This window comes from Silene latifolia, chromosome X (genome assembly GCF_048544455.1).
Source record: "Silene latifolia isolate original U9 population chromosome X, ASM4854445v1, whole genome shotgun sequence".
Lineage (NCBI taxonomy): Eukaryota > Viridiplantae > Streptophyta > Magnoliopsida > Caryophyllales > Caryophyllaceae > Silene > Silene latifolia.
The window spans coordinates 332,785,147-332,809,684 of NC_133537.1; the positions used below are offsets into that span (position 1 = coordinate 332,785,147).

A 24,538-nucleotide genomic window follows, 5' to 3' on the forward strand; every position below is an offset into this window, starting at 1 on the left:
GTCAAACTTGCTAACCGAAAATCCCGGAATAGGAGATCTTAACAAAAATATACTCCAATAAACTGCAAGAAAAAAAATGCTACACTAAAATATCTTATCTAGCTCTTCCCCTGCCGACAAGGCAACAAGTAATCAGTAATAAAAACTCAAATAACTATCTTTTCTACTCTTATACACAACAACATTACCCCAGTACCTTAGTGGCTCCCGCAAATTGTGAGGTAAAGAGGGTCGGATGTACGCAGCCTTACCCTTGTGTTAACAACACAAAGAGGCTGTTTCCGAATGACCCAAAATGAAAATTGCAACGAGAACTGCATCGAAGGACCGCTACTTCACAAAAGAAAGAAGCGTAGTCACTTTAGTAAGCCATTTTGATTTATTCCATTATAATCCATAACCAAAGACTCTTTGGCTCCATTGGAAATATGAAAATCTTTTCTACTCTTATAAGGATTTTAATTTGGATTGGAGGAAGAAAATAAAAACACTCACCTGCATCCCCTTTGTTCAGTGGTTGGATGCTTAATTTTCAATCCGATGATCTTGAGTTCGATCCCTAAGGCAGTCATTTTTTCAAATTTCCCCTAAGTCTGTGTAGTAACCAAATAAGATAAAATGTACCCACTTACCCTCCCAATCATTTTATCCAAAAAGCCCTACAAAATTGGCTTTCATTTATCTAGAATCACACACCTCCGTCCCAATCATTTATAAAAATAAAGGTATTTTAATTAAAAATAAATAAATATTTGAGACAAAACGAATAAAAAATAATGCAGAAATTACCTTTTTCGAGTTGTCTCGGATATCAACCCCAGTGAGAAAGCATTACTTAGGCCTTAACAAGGTTTTTAAAGTTTGACCTGGAACACTTGTATTATTGTTGACAAATAATGTTATCCTACAAATTCAGATCCAAGAGTCAGCCATGATGCAAATATCTTCAATATGTATATATAAGAGGAAAAGTCATTAGCAAATAAACATAAAAAAAAAGTCAAGCGTACGAATAAAAAATGGAACAAATTCAGCTAATCACTTACAAAAATCATAGTTCAAGTTTCATTTCTTCCTTAAGCAAAATATTCACCCTTCTTGCCTTCCTTGTTTTAGTACATCCTTCAACAACTACTGCCCTGGACAGCATTGAGCGTCTCGGAAATGAAACCGACCACATAGCTTTGGTCTCGATTAAGAGCCAACTAATCGACCACCCTAATGGAGTCTTACAGTCATGGAATAACTCGGTTCACCATTGTAACTGGGAAGGAGTTACTTGTGGTCGAAAACATAATCGAGTGACTGTGATAGATCTTAGTTCCAGAGGCTTAACAGGAACTATTTCGCCTTTCATAGGGAACCTTAGTTTCCTTGAAACCATTTCACTTAGCAATAATAGTCTTTATGGCCAAATTCCAAAGGAAGTGTCTCATTTGCTTCACTTGCAAACACTTTTGCTTTACCAGAACGCGCTTTCAGGTGAAATTCCGGTAAATATATCTAGTTGCGTCAACCTCAGGGAATTTTCTATAGGCTACAACAAAATCGAGGGGAATTTACCAGATAAATTAGGAACATTGCCAAAGCTAGAAGTGCTTTCGATTTACAAAAACAATTTTACTGGTCCTCTTTTCGACATCATATCAAACCTTACCTCCCTGCGCGTAATAGTTACTTATAGCAATGCATTCACAGGAACTATTCCGAACAGCATTGGTAGGATGCGAAACCTGACTTCCCTTAACGTTGGGGGAAATGAACTCTCTGGAATATTTCCTACGTCCATTTTCAATCTCTCATCCCTTGAAAAAATTGATTTGGTTAACAGCCGCTTTCAAGGAGAACTTCCATCAAATATAGACGTTGCTCTTCCCCGTTTAACATGGTTGAACCTCTATGGAAACAATTTTTCAGGTTCAATTCCAATCAACCTTTTAAACCTCACAAACTTAGTCTTACTTGAACTAGGCAAAAATAGTTTCACAGGAAGGGTTCTTCAAGGTTTCGGAAACCTCTACAGTCTATTTTTTTTAGGCCTTTCAGGGAACTTCCTTACAGGCGACATCAACTTTATAAATACGCTAGTGAACTGTAGTAACTTACAAGTGATAGATTTCAGACAGAGTGGTTTTACCGGAGAATTACCTGAATCCATAGGCAATCTGTCCACTGGTTTACAAAAACTTGGTCTTGGACAAAACCGAATAGACGGAACAATTCCTGCAGGTATCACCAATCTCATTAGTCTTGTTCTTTTAGATATGGAAGCCTGCAACTTCACAGGAGCTCTTCCTCTAAATTTTGGGAAGCTCCAAAACCTGCAATCAATATTTTTGGATTCCAACAAATTAACCGGTAGAGTTCCAGAATCTCTAGGAAATTTATCGCGTTTGAGTGAGATATATTTACAAGATAACAAGCTTGAAGGAAACATACCTCAAACCCTAGGGAATTGCCAGAGTCTGTTGTACTTGAATTTATCATACAACGAACTTAACGGAACCTTGGACAGTGAACTACTTACAGGATCCGCGAAATTTGTTGGGCTGGATTTGTCTCATAATAATTTGGTAGGGTCTTTACCTTTGGAGATTGGTAAGCAAACAAGCTTAGGAAATATCAGATTATCCAAAAATAAGTTTTCGGGAGTCATTCCCGAAGGTCTTGCTGAATGTTCTGCTCTGCAACAACTGTATATGAATGGTAATTCCTTCCATGGCGACATTCCTTCATCATTCACTTCTTTGTCTAGCCTCCAAGAAATCGACTTTTCTCAAAATAGTTTGTCTGGCCCGATTCCAGATTTCTTCACTAAATTTACCTTGTTACATTATTTAAACTTATCTTACAACGATTTTGAGGGCCAGGTTCCAACAAATGCAGTATTTGCAAATGTAAGTGCAACCTTTCTTGTTGGAAACCAGGGGCTTTGCGGAGGTATTCCGGCCTTCCATTTACCCCAATGCACGCGAGAGAAACGAAGAACAATGCCTCGCACCCTAATGTTGATAATTCTAGTCATAAGTGCACTTGTCGGGGTTCTAGTCGTGGGGACAGGGCTGTACTTAATGCTTTTTAGAAAGAAAAAGGTACCGCTTTCATCAGATCCTATAATGGGGAAAACATTCATAAAAGTGTCTTATGGCATGCTACTGAGAGCAACTGATGGTTTCTCTTTGGAAAATCTACTTGGTTCGGGTAGTTTTGGGTCCGTATATAAGGGAACCTTGGATGGAAATACAGTAGCTGTCAAAGTTCTCAACCTGCAACACCGTGGTGCATCTAAGAGTTTTATGGCAGAGTGCAATGCTTTGAGGAATATACGTCACAGAAATTTGGTAGGGATCATAACAGCTTGCTCTAGTACTGATTATCAGAAAAACGATTTTAAAGCCCTAGTATTCGAATTCATGCCCAAAGGAAGCCTTGACAAATGGTTCGATGGAAGTGGAAACAAGAGCATTAGCCTTATTCATAGAGTGGAAATAGCACTTGATGTGGCTTATGCACTCAACTACCTCCACAACGAATGTGAAACACCAATTGTTCACCGTGATCTGAAGCCAAGCAACATATTGCTCGATACTGACATGGTCGCTCATGTTGGGGATTTCGGATTAGCAAAGTTTCTTACCAAGCCTAGTCCTCATAACCAATATAGCACTATTGGAATCAGTGGTAGCATTGGCTATGCTGCTCCAGGTACGGAAAAAAATACGCTACTCATCTAAACAATTAGTTTGACTTGTTCATTAAATGGCCCTGGCCAAAATTGACCCAACCCGGTCCAACCTAATTCGTCTGGCTAATATCTAAGCACAAAAAACCTTGAAGCTTGCAGAAATGCAGGATTTGAGAGGTCCCGGGTTCGACTACCAGCTGGGGCGATGATCACTTGGCCACTGCATTTCCCGAAGGGGGTGGCTTACATGGTCCATGTGGTGGTGCGGGAATGCATGGGCCCGGGGGATTCAACCCCCTCGTCATCAAAAAGAAAAAAAAAAACTGAAAAGTTCGGCTGACTAAAGAGGCTGTGTTTTTATCCGAGGGTCCGGCCAAAAAGCATGGACTGACCTGTTTTTAGAACTCCAACCCTTAATCATCTCTATACTAATTGTTTGTTGTTTCACATAACAGAATACGGGCTAGGAAGTGAAGCATCAGTAGACGGGGATGTTTACAGCTTTGGAATACTAGTGCTTGAACTTATGACAGGAAAGAGACCGACTGATGATATGTTCAAGGAAGACTACAACCTTCACATATACGCAAAGGAAGCATTACCTGACAATGTACTCCAAATTGTAGATCCAAAACTTGAATACACCGAAATTACTGAAGAAGCCGACAATGGAAGGGCAATCCAGGATGTAATTGACCGAAGAGTGGAATGCATAGTTTCCATGGTTAGTATTGGAGTGGCATGCTCCCAACATTCACCACAGGATCGTATGAAGATAACTGATGCCATTGGCAGCCTGCGAGCAGCAAGAGATAATCTTCTCGATACCAGAAAATAATAGGCGTAATCTTCCTGTAAGAGATACATAATGAGAAATTGCCTTCTCTATAAATTTGTAATTTGCTCTGTAAGAAGTCCTGATTTTAGTGACGAATCAAAATTGTGTGCCACTACACCCAAATCAATGTACTACGACTGGAATCAATGACACTGTTGGTTATGCTGCTCCGGGTAAAATATATGTTTTGTAAGCATTCGAGTCTGGAACACCGTTCTAGAGTCAAGACAGACGAAATTCCAATTTCAACCAAGGCAGTATTGATCAAAAATCAAGATGTAAGTTTGAATGACGCATAATCCCGTAAATCCTAAGTTACGGAATTAAGCAGAAGAGACTAGCTTCCTATAATCTACCTGCTCCCTGCTGTAAGTTGCCTAGAATGCCAGGGAATAACCATGTGCGCATTGCTGTGAATGAAGACACAGGGCCAATACAATACAAATACGTACACCGATCTATCTATATTCATCAAATAATCTTTCCGAATGCAGCATTCAATAACCCTAATCGTCACCATAAGCAAATCCATGATATCATTAATCACGACATGAATATCAGAGCCTTAATCCCAAAATTATTTGGAGTCGGCTTTACATAAATCGTCTTTTAGAACCATCCCTAAGTGATCACACGCCTCAAAATGTGAAAATATAGTAAAAGAAGAGGGAAACAACAGCAATCTTTTCAAGCATTAACTATTCCGGCAGCGACGGTAACTAAACCTAATTATTAACAATCACTGCAAGTCTGCAATAACTACTAGAGTCAGTTCATTTACCGACTGAAATAAACCGACCAATAAAAATTCAGTCGGTAATATATTTTACCGACCAAAATCAGTCGGTAAGCTACTTAGCGGTCGGTGACTTACCGACCGACGGATATTACCGACCGGAAATGTCATCGGTCGGTAACCGAAATGACATAAACAGAAACTAGTCGTTGTTCCACATTTACATTTGCTTAAAAATTGAACACACACACTCGCTCCTCACTTATACACCACTCCATACACCACCGTCACCGTAGACACCACCTGACCACTGCCACCGCCGGACGACCACCGTCACCGCTGGACGATTACCATCTTCTCCCCTCTCTCTCTCTTTCTTTTTTCCTAAAACTAAGGTAAAACATGTAATTTTAATTTGGCTTTTAAATACGCTGTTTATATTACTAATCTATTGTTTTTTACTCTTTTAACTACTCCTATTAATTAATAATTGATGTTATTAGTGATTGATGTTATTGGGCAGTAGTGACAAATTAGGTTTTAGGGTTTGTTGAAATTGGGGGCGTGTTGTGAAATTCGAATATACTCCGTATTTTTGTTGTTTGTACTTCCCCATGTGCTTCCCTCTCTCCTCTATTTGGGTCATTTGTGAGAGGAAATGGAAAGTGACGGATACGTGCCGTCTTCAATGAGATTTTGTGTTAAAGTATCTTGCAATTGGAAACAGGGGCTTTCTTTGACTAATGAATAGTGATACAGCCGTGCAATAAATCGGCAAGTATAATGACAGATTTGTGTATGAATTATTGGCATTCAAAGTTCTCTTGCAAGTGGTAGTAGCCTAGTAGGCCCTTATCATTCTTGATTTTATCCTGAATCCTTTCACAACTACCGTATCTTAAGTTGGTTAAGGAATGATTTGAGGAAAAGGGTTGCTGTGTTCCGTCTGTTATGTTACTGGGACAGTTTGAATTCCGTCAACATCAAACTGTTATTGTGAATTGTGATTCCTTCACCCGAAATGGAGGCACACATTTGATAATGAAAAGATGTATTGTGTAGACGAGTAAGGATCTTCTGTGCCATTCTTTATCTAACTCCGTTCCAATGTTTACGTATGATCTCTCAAGTAGATTGTATTGCCTGTTTACTCTGTTGATAAAAAATATCTAAAGACATGGTCTACGGCTTTTATCTGCCAATCTTTTTTTTTTTTGGGTCTAAATTCCGGCTTATTTTCGGGTGCATCCAAATACTCCATAAATACTACTGCTTATATTCTTGGAATGGTTTTGCGGAAGTGCCGAGGAAACCCAGATACAAGTTGCGGTCTCCATTTTAGACTCTTGTGGGTAACTCCGTCATCATCTTACTATTCATTCAGAGTGCCAAGAATCCACTGAGGCACTGAGCAACTCCGTCATCATCTTACTATTCATTCAGAGTGCCAAGAATCCACTGAGGCACTGAGCAACTCCGTCAGCATCTTACCGTTCATTCAGAGCGCCAAGAATCCACTGAGCAAGAGGAGACATACGTGCAAGCTAAATCTTAGATCAATTTTATAGAACGTGTACTACATGTAATTGAACATTTATTTACATTCATGTATCGGAAACCGAATTGCAGAAGAGCAAATCATTGTACAGTTTTGTAGAAAATATGCTGGCTAATATACACGATTAAAGCATCAATCTCTAAACAATCTTGAATATCATCCAGGTTCTTCAGCATTCCTTTCTAAAACAGCAATACAAGATGCGGACTTGATTTCTTTCCGATTATAACCAGCTCTGCAGTTTAATAGTAATAATCATAATAGAATCATATCCCTTGACAATCCTTTGATTAATAATACAGAAAATAAGGCTGTTTTTACCTTGCTGTAATTATAAGAATGTCCAGTAAAAAACCCGAGGATGATGATTCCGTACAAGTTACAACAACTGTCCATCAGGAAGCTGGCTCTAGGGTCAATAGAGTCGATTCAACATCTTCGTCTTCAACTTCTGATTTTCGTCGGACAGTGAGGGGCTTGCAAATGAAACGGAGAAACCGACTAAATGGATCCTGTAGTCCTTCCATCTCATAGTGACCAAATCGCCAATCGCGGTCAACGTAAGGCCGCCATAAAGGTTGATCAAGTCCTCCTGTCAAAGGTTACGAAAAAATAATAAAACGACCATTAATCATTACCAAGGTTTAAGATATCCGGGAAAACGTGATGGAGGAAAAAAAAAAAAAAAAAAACTGCTTATTTGAACCGTGTTCTCTGACATAACGTTCATCCAAGATCTTATTATGGATATAGAAAAGAAACAATTAATCTTTACAAAATCAGTCCCCTACCACCATGCAATATTGATACCGAGAAAAAGAGTAGTTCATTCTGAGATTTCTAGCATGAGCCCATTATCAGTTGTATATTTCAAATGCTAAATCATGTGTCCGAGATTAGAAAAGCAGAAAGGGTCAGGAATAGACGTTTACTAGTGTATTGTAGACTAAAATACAAAATACACTTCAATACCTGCATACATCAATCCCTGCTTGTTCACTGCTCGATAGAAGGGTCTGGTCTTTTTCTCTTTAGCAGCTCTATGCAATTCGATCCATGCTCCTTCCCTTTCTTCACGTGTAACTTTGCCTGATGTAGCCACCTGTATTTATCACAAAGAGAGGAGGAAACCAATAAATGAATAACTAAAATATAATAAAATGTTGCTCTGAAAACAAAATGATAGCGCCATTTATGCAGGTTACCTTGGAAAATAAATGGTATGAAGGCCGTGGAATTCGAGCTAAATTTTGGGCACGGTCGACTGCAACAAGTCCGAATTTAGGGCCGTACCCATCTGCCCACTCCCAGTTATCAGAAATTGTCCAGAAGAGATAACCAAGAATAGGGACACCCTGCATAATCAGGATGAAACTTTTAGAATATTAGCTAATAAAATGACGATATAAGAAACCTAACTAAAGATGCAAAAATGAGGGTAGAGTTATAGTCGAACCATTATCATGGCAGCATAAATGGCAAGTAAATGTTCTAACATATACGGCCTTCTGATCACATCAGTCTCATCAGCGACTCCATTTTCTGTAATAATGAAGGGTATATTTAGATGCTTGTATCTCTCATGGAAATGAAGAAGCATCCGGAACAAGCCGTCGGGATAGACCCCTCGTCCTGACTCGCTGTACTCATCTGTCTCCACTAGCTTCAATCCAGCACCACAGAGAACTTCCTGGTAAAAAATGCAAAAGATCACTCACACGTTCTAGGTTAAGTGCCAGAGTTATTTCCTCCATTTTATTTTGGTGGTCAAACAATGTCAATTTTAACTGATATTTCCTCACAAATACAACACTAAAGTTTTTAATTATATGAAAACAAGTTGTAAGATGAATTCAACTTTACATTATAGCTCTACATATATAAACTAATGATCAAAAGTGTTAGTGGTTGACCACCAAAGTCATGGAGACAATAAATTCGAGATGGTGGGAGCCAGGGGTGTCTAAGGCCACGGGCAATCACGGGCGTGGGAACCGGGCCTCCGCTTTTGGTCATCGTATTATAAGCTTTTATTAATGAAATTCAATACAAATTTCGAAGTATAATATATTTGTGCGTTCATTTTGGGGCCTCATTTTTCCGTGTTGCACTGGACCTCCATTTGTTTTTAGACGCCCCTAGTGGGAGCAATAGCCAGAGTACACAACAACCTGTCCATAATAGTTTAATCCGATAAAGTCCATCTTCCCAGATATACTGTCCAAATATGGGTAGAGGGTCAAGGAGTTTGCAAATGTGGTGGCAGCAATATCAAAGAGTCCATATGGCCGCATAAATGAGACGTGATGAGAAACTCCTACACGTGGCTTTTGTAGTTTGCTGCAAAAAAATAGCTTCAGTGAATCAACAACTACTCAAAATTTGTTTCAAAGATCTTGTTTCGGTTAAAGAGATAATTCAGTTAGTTTCCTAGAATTATAATTAGGAAAGATGAATAACTCGTGTCTTCATCACCAATTCATTATGGATTATCTGCAACTTACGAAAATCCCAATTCGTAAAAGTAATTCAGTTCATGGATGTAACAATAAGATTCTAGTTACCATTAGCCAAGTCATGGCATCTTTCCTGTAGACATATTTATACAACAAACAAAACTATAATCTCATAATTCTTAGAAAACTATTAAGTTTAGCTAATCAATGGAACTATTAGTGGATGTTTCTGAGAGCATTTTCAACGACTACTGATATTTCAGTTGAAACTGTGGCTTTTAAGATTATTTAGTAAAAAAACCGACAGAAAATAACCTGTGTTCATGGATGTAATCATATGCTTTTGAGTGTGCAACCGCCATCCAGTGCATTGTTTGATTAAAAATACCAGTTGGCAGTGCAGAAGTCGCAACCTCCAACATGTCGGGATTTCCACCAGGCCAAGCACCAGCACAATAAGTCAGCATACTGAAGACATGAGGCTCATTGAATGTTATCCAGTAATCAACATCGTCTGAAACACTATCGACAACAAGCCTGTGGGAACATATCACGAATCTTGTTAAACTTGAATTATGAAAAATCCAGACAATATTTGAAATATGACTACTTCGTACTTTCGTAGAGGTTAATCACCTAGATATGATAGGGTTTTACAAATAATTGCACAAACTTACGACTGTAATGCATCTTCATCATTACTAGTCATCTTATATTTTCATACTTGCAACTGAATACTAGTGATTCAAAGGCATGAATGGTGGACTACCTTTCTTCAAGCAGAATAATGGATCACTTGAAAGCAAAATAAATGTAAGCACTGAATCAAGGGCCATCAACCTTGATGGTTGAGGGGGAAAATAGATAATAATAACCTTGTAAACTCCAAAAAATAGTCAACGGTCTTCTCCAATCTCCAGCCTCCGTACTCTCCAGCCCAGGGTGGAAGTGAATGATGGAACAAAGTCAACATCACTTTCATTCCATACGATCGTACCCTATGAATGATCCACTTGTATCGCTCTAATGCGGCAAAATTAACCTGTTTGAAAATGATGTTCAGACGAGTCAGGATATTTCAAGTCGAAACACCTAAAGTTGTACATTTCACTGTCTCAGAAAAATGATGAACACGCATCACAATGGTCATATACAACATAACACCGCAAAGCATATGGAAAAAGCAATAAAATATGTACTTACCGCTTCCTTTAGTGCACCAGTTGGCTCCTTGGGCATTATTCTTGACCAGTCAACACCCATACGAAAGACACTAATACCAGTGTTTTTAGCAAGATTAAGCTCTGTGTCAGGATCCGACCAAAACCTGAGCCTCTCCTCCCTGACATAGAATTCAAGTAACATAAATTCACTGCTTACGAGAAGCGTACATGTCTCATATAAAAATCCACAACTTCGGTAAATTGACAATGAGTCTTGCGTAGGCATTTAAACTTACGGGTGTGGAACATTTCTCACATGTAAGACTGAGCCAAATAGTTATGTATTCACTCGTTTAGTTATAGGATTAATAGGTTGGTCTCACATGTAAGAAGTAAGATTATCTCTGTCTCATATGAGTTTTGTGGCAAATTGAAACCTGCAGGCATTTAAACTTACGGGTGTGGAACATTGTGCCATGCAGACACGTTCTGACTACCGATTGGAACCCCCTCTTCTTCTTCAGCGTCTTCTTCAGTGAACTTTTGAAAACCTCGGATCATTGCTTCCATGGATATCTTCACATTTTTCTTTTTCTTTAATGATTTCTTAGCTTCACCAGAAACAGGCTGCTGAGAGCCGCCATCTCCGGCAGCTGAAGCTAATATATCAGCTGTTTGTGGTTCCTCTGCAGATCCAGAAGTTTCAGGAGGCGTTTCTGATGCAAACTGAAGCCATGCATCATCAAGCCTGTCCTCCACATGTGCAGGGGCCGTCGCCAATCCAAAGAAGAACTCTGGTTCTCCATCTGAAATCAATGATACATAGATGATTGGTTTCAAACGTCGAAGAGCTTACCTCAAATTCAAAAAGTAAAAAGAGACTTATAAGGCTGCCGTTCACTAAAAAACAAGAAACAACAAAGATCTGAGAGGCCATATTGCTTTGAAGATGATAGAATTCCAGGTTCAAGAAGCCCATTGTTCCTATAAGCTCGCCTTTTGCGTATGCAGTATAAGCACATAGTCATATACTCGTGGATACACCAGCACAGTATCGATGAGGAATACACAAGGATATGGGCTAATCTCACAAGTAAGACCGTTTCATACAAGACTCACTGGTCAAACAATGCCCTTTCCGCTCTTCGTCTTAAAATAATTTCCATTACTGCTCTCAACACCGCTAAAAGTGAGAGAAAGAGAGAGACGGCTGGTAAATTCAAGTTAGATACCAATTGTAACAAGGACATTATTTTTATGAGCCATAGTTAAAGCCAAGAGAGGACTTCTTAAGATCATAATTACAACCTCATGCGATAATTTGATGCTTGAATCCTTCACACTCCAGTTAACAAGAACATTACTTTTTTTTCCCCATCTCCAACAATCACAAAAACCGACAAATTGAAAGAATTGAAGCTTTCACACTCTCTTTAAAACTCTCAACCTTTTCCACCGCTCACTAAACAACCAAATCACCATTTTCCTAACAAAATATCACACATTTGTCTTAAAACTCCATACCAAATCCTAAAACTTGCTAATCATTAAACTAACCAAAACTTATTTCTGCAATCCTTCATAAGCATTTAACAATGCCGTCAAAAAAACAAACTCTTCAATATCAGCACATGCAACAACAATAACACTGCAATAAGAAACTCACTAAATCTTACTTCTCCTACCACTCAATCAACATTTCACAACGCCGTCATAAAAATAAATTCTTCAGTATCACCAGTTCACCACACGCAATGACAATAACACCACAATAATAAACTCACTAAAATTTTATTTCTCCTGTCACTCAATCAGCATTTCGCAATGCCGTCAAAAAAAACAAATTCTTCAATATCAGCACATGCAGCAACAATAACAACGCTCTAGCAAATTTCATGTCTCAACAATACCTAAAAGCGCCAAATGACAATAGGAATTGAATATATACTACAAAATCACAGTACTATTAATTAATCGATCAATTAACGAACAAATAATGAACAATTAATGAACAAATATACTAATTTGAACGTAAAAACGAAAAATGATAACAGAAATCGAATATAAACAACAAAACAGAGTAAATTATGCTAAACAATCGATCAATTAATGAACAAATATACTAATTCGAACTAAAAAACGAGAAATAACAACACAAATTGGAAATAAACTTCAAAAAACAGAGTAATACAATGAAATTAATAAAATTAATAAAAAAAACAAAGCAAATTGAAGAATAAACCTGAGGAATTAACATTAAAATCGGCGAGAATATCAGAAGATTCATCAATTGGGGACTCAAAAGAGCGAAGATTCTTCTTCCGGAAACGCGAGTATGATAAACCGTTGGCGGCGAAAGTTAACGACGCTAAAACTCCGGCGATTTTAGTCGCCGTAATTATTAGCGCAGTTATCGCCATTTCAGTGAATCTTCGATAGTGAAGACTGAAGAGTGAAGAGAGATTAATGGCGGTCAAAATTGATGGGGGTGATGAATTTATAGTGGTGCTAAGTTCATTGACGTTTAGTTGGACTTGGAAGGGTAAGACTTGTACTAGTACAGTCGTAGCCACAGATCAACGATATGTGTGCCAAGATTATATTGCCGACGTTATGTTGTGCCAAAATCACATTTGTCCCATTGTTGTCAAAAAAAAAAATATGTCTATAAGAGTATAGTTTAGTAGTTAAAATAAAATTTGAGTAAAATTCTCGGGAAACTCGGGTTTGAACTTTCCCAAAAGCTATTTTGTTGAGTATTTATGTCATGAGTTTATGCATTCTAGACTTCGAGCATGTCACTTTCGAGTGACTTACCTTGTATATATGTGATTTGCATGCTATCACGTATATCTTAGGGTTTATCCGGTGCGTACCGTAGGTAGCGATTTCGGGTTTCCTCATCACAAAAAAAAAAAAAAAAAAAAAAAAAGAGAGGCATAAGAAAACTATGGTTTCGGTTTATTCGCAATGTTTTGCATAATGGTTAAAACGGATATATGTTATAGTCATTTTGTATGTTTGAGTCTTTGTAGTTTGTGGCTCACTTAACTCTAAAATGAAGATGATGTTAGAGATATAGGCCAAAAGGGTCAGCCTAACCCGACTCTGTTGGGATAACGCCACCGTTTGGGCTAAGGAAGTTTATTAAGTTAGTACTTTAGTACAAAAGTAGGAGGGTTGATCCAGTTCATAGTTTACACTTATTTTATTGAGACAGAGGGACTAGTAGTTACTACTATACAGCTTATACACACCAAGACATGTAAAATGTATCCTTCTTGAAAAAAAGAGTACATATATATTGTATTGGAAATCGAGTTTTGTCGGACATTTAGCTAAGATTATTTTAATTTGGCTATTGGTTACTAAAAGTTTCGTTTTCTCACTTTTCTATTGTTATTCAGGCCGTGCCAGGCTCAAAAATAGGCGGAAGCGAGGTCCGTACTCCGTACTCTGCCTAAATGTACATCGGCGCTTTTTTGGGCCAAGTCTAAAGCCCACGTAGGGAAAAAATTGGGCCGAATTATACTGGACTAGGCTGTCGAGGGTGGGCCATTTGATCAGCTCTATTTCATGCCTTGTGCTATGGTAATTCGTGAGTGGGCGACTAGAGTTTATGACATTTTTTTTTTTTAATAGAAGGTTGAATAACTTACATTATTGTAAATAATACAGAGTAAGCTACTCGACTAGGTAGCACCAGACACTTAACAACCAGATCTAGCACTACAAAGCCATACATCGAGATTACATAACATTTATAAAAAAGAAAAGAAGCGATATTAAGATAAGCAAGACAAACGATGGTAGAATGGCACGGGACGACATCTTGGTCACGAACGCTGGTATCATCATCATTAACACAGAAGACCTCCAAATACCTGTTGGAATATATAATTCTCTAAGTTAGTTACAAGAGTCAAAGAGTCAACAAAGTTAGTTATACATTTTGTTATATCAATAGTTAAGTCGGTTTACTACATGTACATAAGGATGACTCAATCCTATATTCTGTACTCATTTAATTCATAATACAATTCAGCAAGATTACTCTCAATCTGACAAACTCTCTCTCTCTCTCTCTCCTCCTTCTTTCTTTCTCGTTCATCTCCTCAAATACATACTGCATTCTTACTGCTTATTAATCAATCATATGATGAACACATATGATTTCCTTCATGGTATCAGAGCAGGATCATCTTGATCCTGTTTCTGCATATCCCCATTTGTTTTCAACTTTCCGCTGCATCATAAATCTCTTTTTCTGTTTTTTGTTTTTTGTTTTTCGTTTTTCGTTTCTGCATTCTTTCTATTCTATCATCAAAACAAGAAATTTTCTTTTAAACATGACAGGCCAAGATTCTAGCAATAACAATGAAATTGGGGTCAATGATCCGCTTTACATACATCATTCTGATCAAACTAGAATGAAATTGGTTGGTACTCTTTTTTATGGGACTGGTTATGGAGGCTGGAGACGTGCTATATTAATAGCTCTATCTGCGAAGAACAAGCTTGGTTTTATTAATGGTAGCATCACTAGACCTGTTCCTACAGCTTCTGATTCTTCTGCAGCAGATTTGTGGCAAAGGTGTAATGATATCGTGCTCTCTTGGATTTTCAATTCTTGCACCCCTGAGATTGCAAAATCAATCTTGTATAGTGTTACTGCTGAGGTTGCTTGGAAAGAGCTGGAAGAAAGATATGGCCAATCCAATGGCGCACAGCTGTATGGTGTACAAAAGAAGTTATCAGATTTTGGACAAGGCAGTGATAGTATTGCTGCTTACTACACCAAGATGAAGACTACTTGTGATGAGATAGATGGAATGGGTATGAATCCTCCTTGCATCTGCAATTGTCAATGCGGTGCAAAGATCAAACAAATGAAATTTCAAGAAGATCAGCGAGTAGTGCAATTCTTGATGAATCTGAATGAATCTTATGGAGTGATCAGGGGTACTATTCTGATGCAACATCCACTGCCAAAACTGTCTTCAGTTTACAATATTCTTCTTCAGGAGGAAGGTCAGCGAGAAATTCACAGCAGTTCACAAGTTCAGATGGACTCAGCAGCTTTATATGCCAAGAATATTAATACCAAGAATGGCTATGGTGGGAATAACAGGTTTCATCAAGGAAATTCTGGAAATTTCAATTCTGGCAGCTTCAACAATACTGGATATTATAATTCTGGAAACCCTAATAGTTTCAATCAAAGGAATCCCCCAAGATCTGGCAATTTTAATCCCAATTTTCAGAACAATAATCAGATGAATGGCTACACAAATAACAACAATGGATCTTTTAACAGAAATACTGCTAATCAGTTTGGTAATTTCAAAGGGAAGCAACAGTATACTGGTGATCAACAGGCTTCTGTACCTTTTTGCAATTATTGTAAGAAGTATGGCCACAAAGTTGAAGTGTGTAAGCATCTTCAGAACAAGAACAGAAGATTTGCAGGCAATGTCTTTAATGATCAGGATACTCCTTTAAGTGAGAATGCTGGTGGTTCTACTGGTAATAATAATTCAGAAACTAATGTTCCAGCATCTTCTGCAAACTTTGCAGGTAATTCTAACTCTTCTAAAATACATAACCATACTTTATTTAATTCCTGGATACTTGACACAGGAGCAAGTGATCATATGTGCTCAAATAAGGGTCTGTTTTCTGAATTTAGACGCATTGATAAACCCTTCAATATTTCCTTGCCTAATGGTCATGTTGTGCAAATTGATGTTGTTGGTACAGTACCTGACACTGAAAGTTTTTCTCTGCATAATGTGTTTTATGTGCCTTGTTTTAAGTTCAACCTCCTTTCTATAAGTAAACTAAATAAACAACTAAGTACTGTGTGTAGTTTTACCTCTGACATTTGCTATCTGCAGGACTCTTCCAAGAGGCACTTGGTCCTTGGTAGAAATTATAATGATCTTTACTTGCTTCAATAACCTGCTCAATACATAGATACTGCTGAACATGCTGATAATAAATGTAGTAGTTCGAATTCAGTTGCTTTAGCTGCTATTTCTAGTGAAGTTTGGCATCACAGATTAGGACATGTACCTGTTTACAAATTGAAACACATGAAAATATGTAATGTCTTGAATAATGAACAAGAATTATCAACTTGTTATATTTGTGCAAAGGCCAGACAGCATAGACTGTCTTTTTCTATCAGTGATACTGTATCCTTTAGTCCTTTTGAATTAATACACATAGATCTATGGGGTCCTTATAAAACACCTACATACAATGGATACAAGTATTTCTTAACCATAGTTGATGATTTCTCTCGTTGCACTTGGACTCATCTATTATCCACTAAAAGTAATGCTTTTGAGTTCATTAAAATTTTCATTCAAATGGTAGCAACTCAGTTTGATAAGAAAGTGAAAATCATAAGATCAGATAATGCATTTGAGCTAGGTACTAGTCAATCTATTGCCAAATTTTTTTCTAGACAATGGTATTCTCCATCAAACATCTTGTTTCCATACTCCACAGCAGAATGGAGTTGCAGAACGCAAACACAAACACTTGTTAGAAACTGCTAGAGCTTTGCAATTCCAATCTAATTTGCCTCTCAAGTATTGGGGTGAGTCAGTATTAACAGCTACTTACATTGTCAATAGGTTACCTTTAAAAGTTTTGCAGTTCCTTTCTCCTTATCAGGTTTTATTTGGCACTGTTCCTGATTTAACTCACATGAGAAGTTTTGGCTGTTTAGCTTATGCCTCAACTCCTAAGCCTGGCAGAGATAAGTTCAGTGCTAGAGCAGTATCATGTATATTTTTAGGGTATCCATATGTCAAGAAAGCATACAAACTTTTAAATTTAGAAAATTTTTTCCATTTTTAACTCAAGAGATGTCATATTCCATGAGAATGTTTTTCCTTATATTAAAGATCAAACTGAACATTGCATTCCCTTATCTGTTTCTGATATTAGTATCCCTGCTACCACTCACATACATACCACTGATAATATTAATAGTCAATCAGAGAGTCCTGGTATACCAGATACTGTCACTACAGAGTCTTCTGGTCAGCCTATTTCTGTCACTACTGATACACCAATTCCTTCTTCTACTACTACTGCAAACCCTCATGTCAGACAGTCCACTAGGGCTTCAAAGCCACCATCCTATTTACAGGATTATGTTTGTAAGAACAACAACAGAAATTGCAATATGTCTGTAACACCCCATACTCCAAGTGCCTTACCAGGACCACTCAGGTATAAGGATGTCACCATCTCGGTTCCCCGAGGCAATGATAATCATAAGACAATAACGAAACATACTTAAAAGTATATAATGTTTAAAGTGATTACATAGCAATTCCAAACTGATAAAAGAAATACAAGATTCTCGACGGTCTCGCTAAAACTATCAAAGCTATAAAACATCATCGTCGACACGGCGGAAGACTTCTAATCGCCACGTGATGACTCATCCCGGCTATCCCATACGCGTCATATCATACCGCTCAATAATCGCTCACCACCACCGAATGGATCACCACGCTTTTAAAACATTTAAACGGGGTCAAGATACTAATCACACAACTCAATATATATCAACAATAAGATAAGCAGACAGTTTAACGTCTCACACACAACCACACCAATTCCAACAATCTCAATCACCGATCCTTTGGACCGGACGTGCCGTGTGATGGGGGACCGCTGCCGTACCCACCAAATCCCCGCTCCTCATAATGAGCGATAACCCCGTCCATTAATGTGCACATCCCTTCTGTGGCGGGTTCCATGTAAGGCGAAACCAGGGCGTGAAGCCACTCCCGCAAGTGACCTCACTCAGCCGAGGCCACGCCTCGCGAACCATAGACAACGATCACAATCACAATCACAATCACAATCACAATCACAATCACAATACAATTACTATATCAAACAATCAATCACAACACATCAACAATCATTCCATTATGGGACTAATCCGAGTAGAAATCCCCAGGAACAAAGAACACAAACAGGACGGTCTCAACAAATTTGTATAAAAAAAGCCTCTTCTACAAATCCTTCTCCTATCATACATACACATAATCACTACCAATCATTATCTACAACAAAACCCCCAATCCCAAAATTAGGGTTTAACGAAACTTGACGAAATACTATAAAATTGGTAAGTAGATCTTACCCTCGACGCAAGGATCACAAAGGTATAAAGAACGATGGAATCCGACCTCTCAAGCTCCGGGATTTGTCAACAACACGGATGAATGCGAAGAACGTAACTTGAATCTCCCTTTTAATGTTATTAGGTTTGTAAAAGTGTATTATGAAAGTGACGGAAAGCTTTATATATTAATCCGTGTTATTAACAAAACTCGTCGAATTATCACCCGCTAACCGAGCTACTCGATCGAGTAGCTAAGGTACTCGATCGAGTGCCCCCTTACCCGATCGAGTATCCTAGTTACTCGATCGAGTACCCAACAGGTCAGAAACTATTTTAAAACGCAACTCACCCTTACTCGACAGAGTAAGGCCTACTCGATAGAGTACCCAAAGATTCATAAATACGGAGTATTACAGTCTTCCCTCCTTAAAAAGAACTTCGTCCCCGAAGTTCAACCCATACATAAAAAAAACAAACATACTAACTCGGTCAAGACGCAACAAAGCTACTAAGAACTCAAAACAAAACCCCAACTTACAGAACATGAAGCCATGAACTCTTAACACCAACTCTACCAACTATTCCTACCTCCACACCTCGCTCACGATGTCGTATCAACTACATCAGAAACTCTCCCGACACTAACTCCATACATAACCAACTACATAAACATCAAACGGAATGTTACATTCTACCACCCTTAAAAGGAACTTCGTCCTCGAAGTTTACTCACACTCATAACCTCATCATCCAATCACAACACTATCAAGTATTCTCGCATTCCTAACATCGAACTACTACAAGCACGTCCATGACCTTTTAACACTATCAACCACAACATATACAAATCCATATCTTATGCTACACCAACACTCTACGTCCAAATATACTACCATATGTACAACCATCAAAATCTCTTTTATCGCATCCTACTCCTCTTAAGATAAATGTTACATCCTCGTAACTCACTAATACTAAATCCTAGATATATCTTTTCATTATCCTCATCACCACCGCATGTCAAAGATAACCACCTAGAACCTAAACACTCGCCATGCACATATCCAAGGCTCTCTTACTTAAACAACTCTCATACTTCACTTCACTCGTCACACCACCTAACCTATACCACAAAATTCTTAACTTAATCCAAAACTTCACTTGTTCCCTATTACCGCAATATGACACACCTCTCTATATAAACTACATAAAACTCTTATCGTCAAAAGCATTTTTCACGATCCACACCTGTTACGTACACTCACACTAGATCCTCAAGTTCTTTTCTTTATTACCGCAAAACTCATACAAAACTTAACATGACACTAATTCCCAACACCCTACACTCACTGTCCCAAAATCTGATTATGAACCACCTGCAGCGTCCAGATCAATACAACACATGTTCCACCGATTACTTACCATGACCATGTCTAAAGCCTCATCTTAAAACAAGATCAAAAGTACTGTAACAACTTCTGACGACTGTGTCCCATCAACAGAATGTCACTATACCATGACAACAACGAAAACATATACAACTCTCTTCATATCATACTCTACTCTCATACCAAAATCGAATCGGTAAGAAACATCAATAAACAAGACAACTGTCTATCGCACTAAATCGAAACTCGCAGGAGCAACATCAAACAAAACAACAATCTATGTATAATCTGGTATGTACTTTGAAACTCGAATCATAAACATCCCGCCTACTCCTCCACATCCCGTGTGCATCACAACACCGCCACCAACACCACACATGATGATGCGAAAATACCCGCATCACAACACTAAATATCGTGCCCGGATCACCACCCGAGGCACCACAACCACATCGATAGTCATCACAACTTACACAATCCCATAAGTACTGGCTCAACATAACTTCTCGAACAAGAAAAACTTACTCAAATCCACTTTACTAAATCACAAGCAACATATTATATGAATTAAACAGATAATAACCTCGTGAATATCATCCTCTTACCATATCACGAGTTTGACATGTATCATGAATACATACAAGTATAGCTATCATGCGGATCACTCAAATTATTACCTTTTTGAATATCATTCAATTAGATTAGCGTACTCAACATGCATTACAGAACATTCAAATAACAACTTTATGATAATCACACCATACCACGTCTTGTGAGGTCAAAACCTCACACAAACATTTATATATCACAGATCCGTAATCACATCTAACCAGTCAATCCTGATCACGTAAGTTACCACCAGATAAAAGTTACCTCTCACCCGAGCTTAATTCGTATGCCCCTCATAACACATTCTCTCATTCGCATAACCATCACCTCATGCCAAATATAACCATACCATTAATACTCAACTACTAACAACCGCCTCATATAACCACGTCCTATGCTCTCTCACAACCATACATATCAATCTGGTCTCTACAAAATCAACCTCTTTAGGATTGCTACCTTTCTAATATATCATCACCCTTAACCACTAGTCACAAATCATAACACTACCACTGTCCGGACATCAAACCTCTTACACCCATCTCTAAACATCACGATTTCTTTCCTATCTTTGGTTAACATCCCAAACAACGAACATCAAACCCATCAACAAAATTACCTCAACATTCTTTCCAATACTATCCTTAATTGTATCATCATCTAACTCTCCACCAAAAATCTCGTATCGTGCAAATACTCCACCAACTTCATACTCCCTTAATTCCTCTAAACTCATGATTAATCATGTTGTCCTGACACTTCTGTATATAACCATTAACTTACTTACTCTTAACAGTATCATACATCTCGACGATTCCTTACTTTTATGTCACATAACTCCGGTGAACATTTTTCTCAACTTACTTTTATCCTTATTTTCTCTTTATACTCAACAATACCATTTAATAGTTCAACTCCTTATTACTTCTATCTAATTCTTTAAGGTTACCTTCTCATTCCGCCAAAGCTCAAATCCCATTATTTCATGTCGATATCATCTCACTCTTTCTTACCATGGATCTTCTCTTATTATGTTATCGCTCACACTTGTCACTAACCTATCCATAAAATCAACGTTCACTGTTTAAACAAGTTTATTTCATGCCGTTAAATGCCCAAAGAAATCACACGTAATTTCACCTCTTAATAAACCAAATCTCCCAAACTCACTCACTGTCTACAAATCCACCTCGCAACATGTCTCCATAAAGTTCACTATATACCACTCTTCTCAACCCCTTTAAAACGAACTTTCACTACATATATTCTTGACCCACACGACTCCTAACCATCTCACTCCATAATTCTTTACACATCTCAAGTTGCCACTATCCAAACCTTCCTTTCAATCTTTTCATTCTCACGTTCCTTAGACCCACATCATCCCTTACCCACTTTCACTTACTTTCACATCACTCAATTTCGCGAATAAATCACTCACCACGTCTCACCAAAACTTGCACCATGCCTCAATCAACTCATCAATATTCTTTTTCTTTTTCCACTTCTCAGCACAACCACATATAGCTCATCTCCTCCCACCAAATTCATACTCACCATAAGGTGCCACTCACCACCCCATAAGATTGGGTAACTTACGTATCAAGACCAACTTACATGTAAAACAATGCATAAAGAAGTAAAATAACAACTTTGAATTAAACATAATATGCAACGAATGTCAAAGATAAGCATATGACCCAAAACAGGGGTCACTAGATCGAGTATGCAGAGCCACTCGATCGAGTAAGTGACTTACTCGATCGAGTAGGTGAAGATCGGAAGCACGTAAAACAAATCACCAGGGCTACTCGATCGAGTAACTAACGTACTCGATCGAGTGCCCCTTACTCGATCGAGTACCAAGGATACTCGATCGAGTACCCCAATCTCTCAAGACTTTGTCCGTTTTCAGTAAAAGCAGTCATAACTCACTCATTTCTTGGTCGTTTTGGGCGTGTGACCTATCGTTAGAATCGTAAAAGGACAAGCTATCACCTCCAATTGGAATCACATCAAAATCATTTATGCATCTCAAGTTATAACAGTTTAAAGACAACCTCTTTATAAACGAAAAACACAACTATTGATTTTTACTTCCCAAACGACTTAAACAGCAAGGTAGACAAAACGACTCAGTACACATAAAACCAGTATTACTAATCTCATGTTACCATCTTCAAAAATCAAGCAACAACATCCATCATGCACATATATTATTTAACTCATTAGTCATGTACTAACCGCATACTTTAAATTTTATAACTTTTCGTAACACAACATTCACATACATTACAAATCCTATTTCCCTGTTACTAATACAACAACATTACAAATACACTTCGTGACCTAAACATGTTCATAATCACAAAATTCATATTCTCATGCAATTGCCACTTCATCTTTTCCAATCAATTCATCCATTTCCAACACATTACTCATCATTCTCATACACTTTTCTAACAATTCCAACCAACATTGTAAATCAACTATCATGCAACATGCTTTCAATCAACAACATACGAAATCACATTATCACCATCTTTTCTACACATTCCTCATTCTCCACATACATACATCCACCGATTCATGCCACACATCACCACATAGGTACACAATTCACAAGATAAACACATAGCGATCCCGACTCATATCCCATGGTGACCGGTTCAAAATTGTAGGGTGAGTTCGCGACTTTAGGACGTCTCCCAAGCCTTTGCATTAGCTCCTACAACCTTTACCTCGGGTTCATTTTCATTGACTCCCTATATTCATTAAATTTATTGGTTACAGGTTTCAGGATCGTCGCTCTGATACCATTTGTAACACCCCCATACTCCAAGTGCCTTACCAGGACCACTCAGGTATAAGGATGCCACCATCTCGGTTCCCCGAGGCAATGATAATCATAAGACAATAACGAAACATACTTAAAAGTATATAATGTTTAAAGTGATTACATAGCAATTCCAAACTGATAAAAGAAATACAAGATTCTCGACGGTCTCTTGCTAAAACTATCAAAGCTATAAAACATCGTCCGACACAATGGAAAACTTCTAATCGCCACGTAATGACTCATCCCGCCTATCCCATACGCGTCATATCATACCGCTCAATAATTGCTCACCACCCCGAATGGATCACCACGTTTTTAAAACATTTAAACGGGTCGTCAAGACTAATCACACAACTCAATATATATCAACAATAAGATAAGCAGACGGTTTAACTGTCTCACACACAACCACACTAATTCCAACAATCTCAATCACCGATCGTCCACCTTTGGACTACCCGCCATGGGGACCGCAACCGTACCCACCAAATCCCCGCTCCTCATAATGAGCGATAACCCTGTCCATTAATGTGCACATCCCTTCTGTGGCGGGTTCCACAGAAGGCGAAACTAGGGCGTGAAGCCACTCCCGCAAGTGACCTCACTCAGCCGAGGCCACGCCTCGCGAACCATAGACAAGATCACAATCACAATCACAATCACAATCACAATACAATTACTATATCAAACAATCAATCACAACACATCAACAATCATCCCATTATGGGACTAATACTGAGTAGGAAATCCTACCTGGAACAGCAACACAACCAGACGGTCTCAACAGCTGTATAAAAAAAGCCTCTTCTACAAATCCTTCTCCTATTATACATACACATAATCACTACCAATCATTATCTACAACAAAACCCCCAATCCCAAAATTAGGGTTTAACGAAACTTGACGAAATACTATAAAATTGGTATGTAGATCTTACCCTCGACACAAGGATCACAAAGGTATAAAGAACGATGGAATCCGACCTCTCAAGCTCCGGGATTTGTCAACAACACGGATGAATGCGAAGAACGTAACTTGAATCTCCCTTTTAATGTTATTAGGTTTGTAAAAGTGTATTATGAAAGTGACGGAAAGCTTTATATATTA

The 24,538-nt window shown here is 38.2% G+C and overlaps 2 protein-coding genes across 2 annotated transcripts; one reads left to right on the plus strand and one right to left on the minus strand.

Annotated features, from left to right (window-relative positions):
• Nucleotides 1-1,019: 1,019 nt before the first annotated feature.
• On the plus strand, nt 1,020-4,537 carry LOC141618735 (uncharacterized). Its single transcript, XM_074435812.1, has 2 exons — nt 1,020-3,705; nt 4,141-4,537. The coding sequence occupies exons 1-2, from the start codon at nt 1,020-1,022 to the stop codon at nt 4,521-4,523; spliced, it is 3,069 nt and encodes a 1,022-aa protein (XP_074291913.1). The 3' UTR covers nt 4,524-4,537.
• Nucleotides 4,538-6,819: 2,282 nt separating this feature from the next.
• LOC141618736 (galactolipid galactosyltransferase SFR2, chloroplastic) lies at nt 6,820-13,024 on the minus strand. The gene is made up of 11 exons (XM_074435813.1): nt 12,679-13,024; nt 10,894-11,242; nt 10,477-10,615; nt 10,149-10,315; nt 9,589-9,810; nt 8,989-9,157; nt 8,274-8,507; nt 8,023-8,172; nt 7,790-7,919; nt 7,139-7,409; nt 6,820-7,052 (listed from the first exon to the last, which is right to left on the minus strand). Exons 1-10 carry the CDS (start codon nt 12,854-12,856, stop codon nt 7,213-7,215), a joined length of 1,935 nt encoding a protein of 644 aa, XP_074291914.1. The 5' UTR covers nt 12,857-13,024; the 3' UTR covers nt 6,820-7,052; nt 7,139-7,212.
• Nucleotides 13,025-24,538: the final 11,514 nt, after the last annotated feature.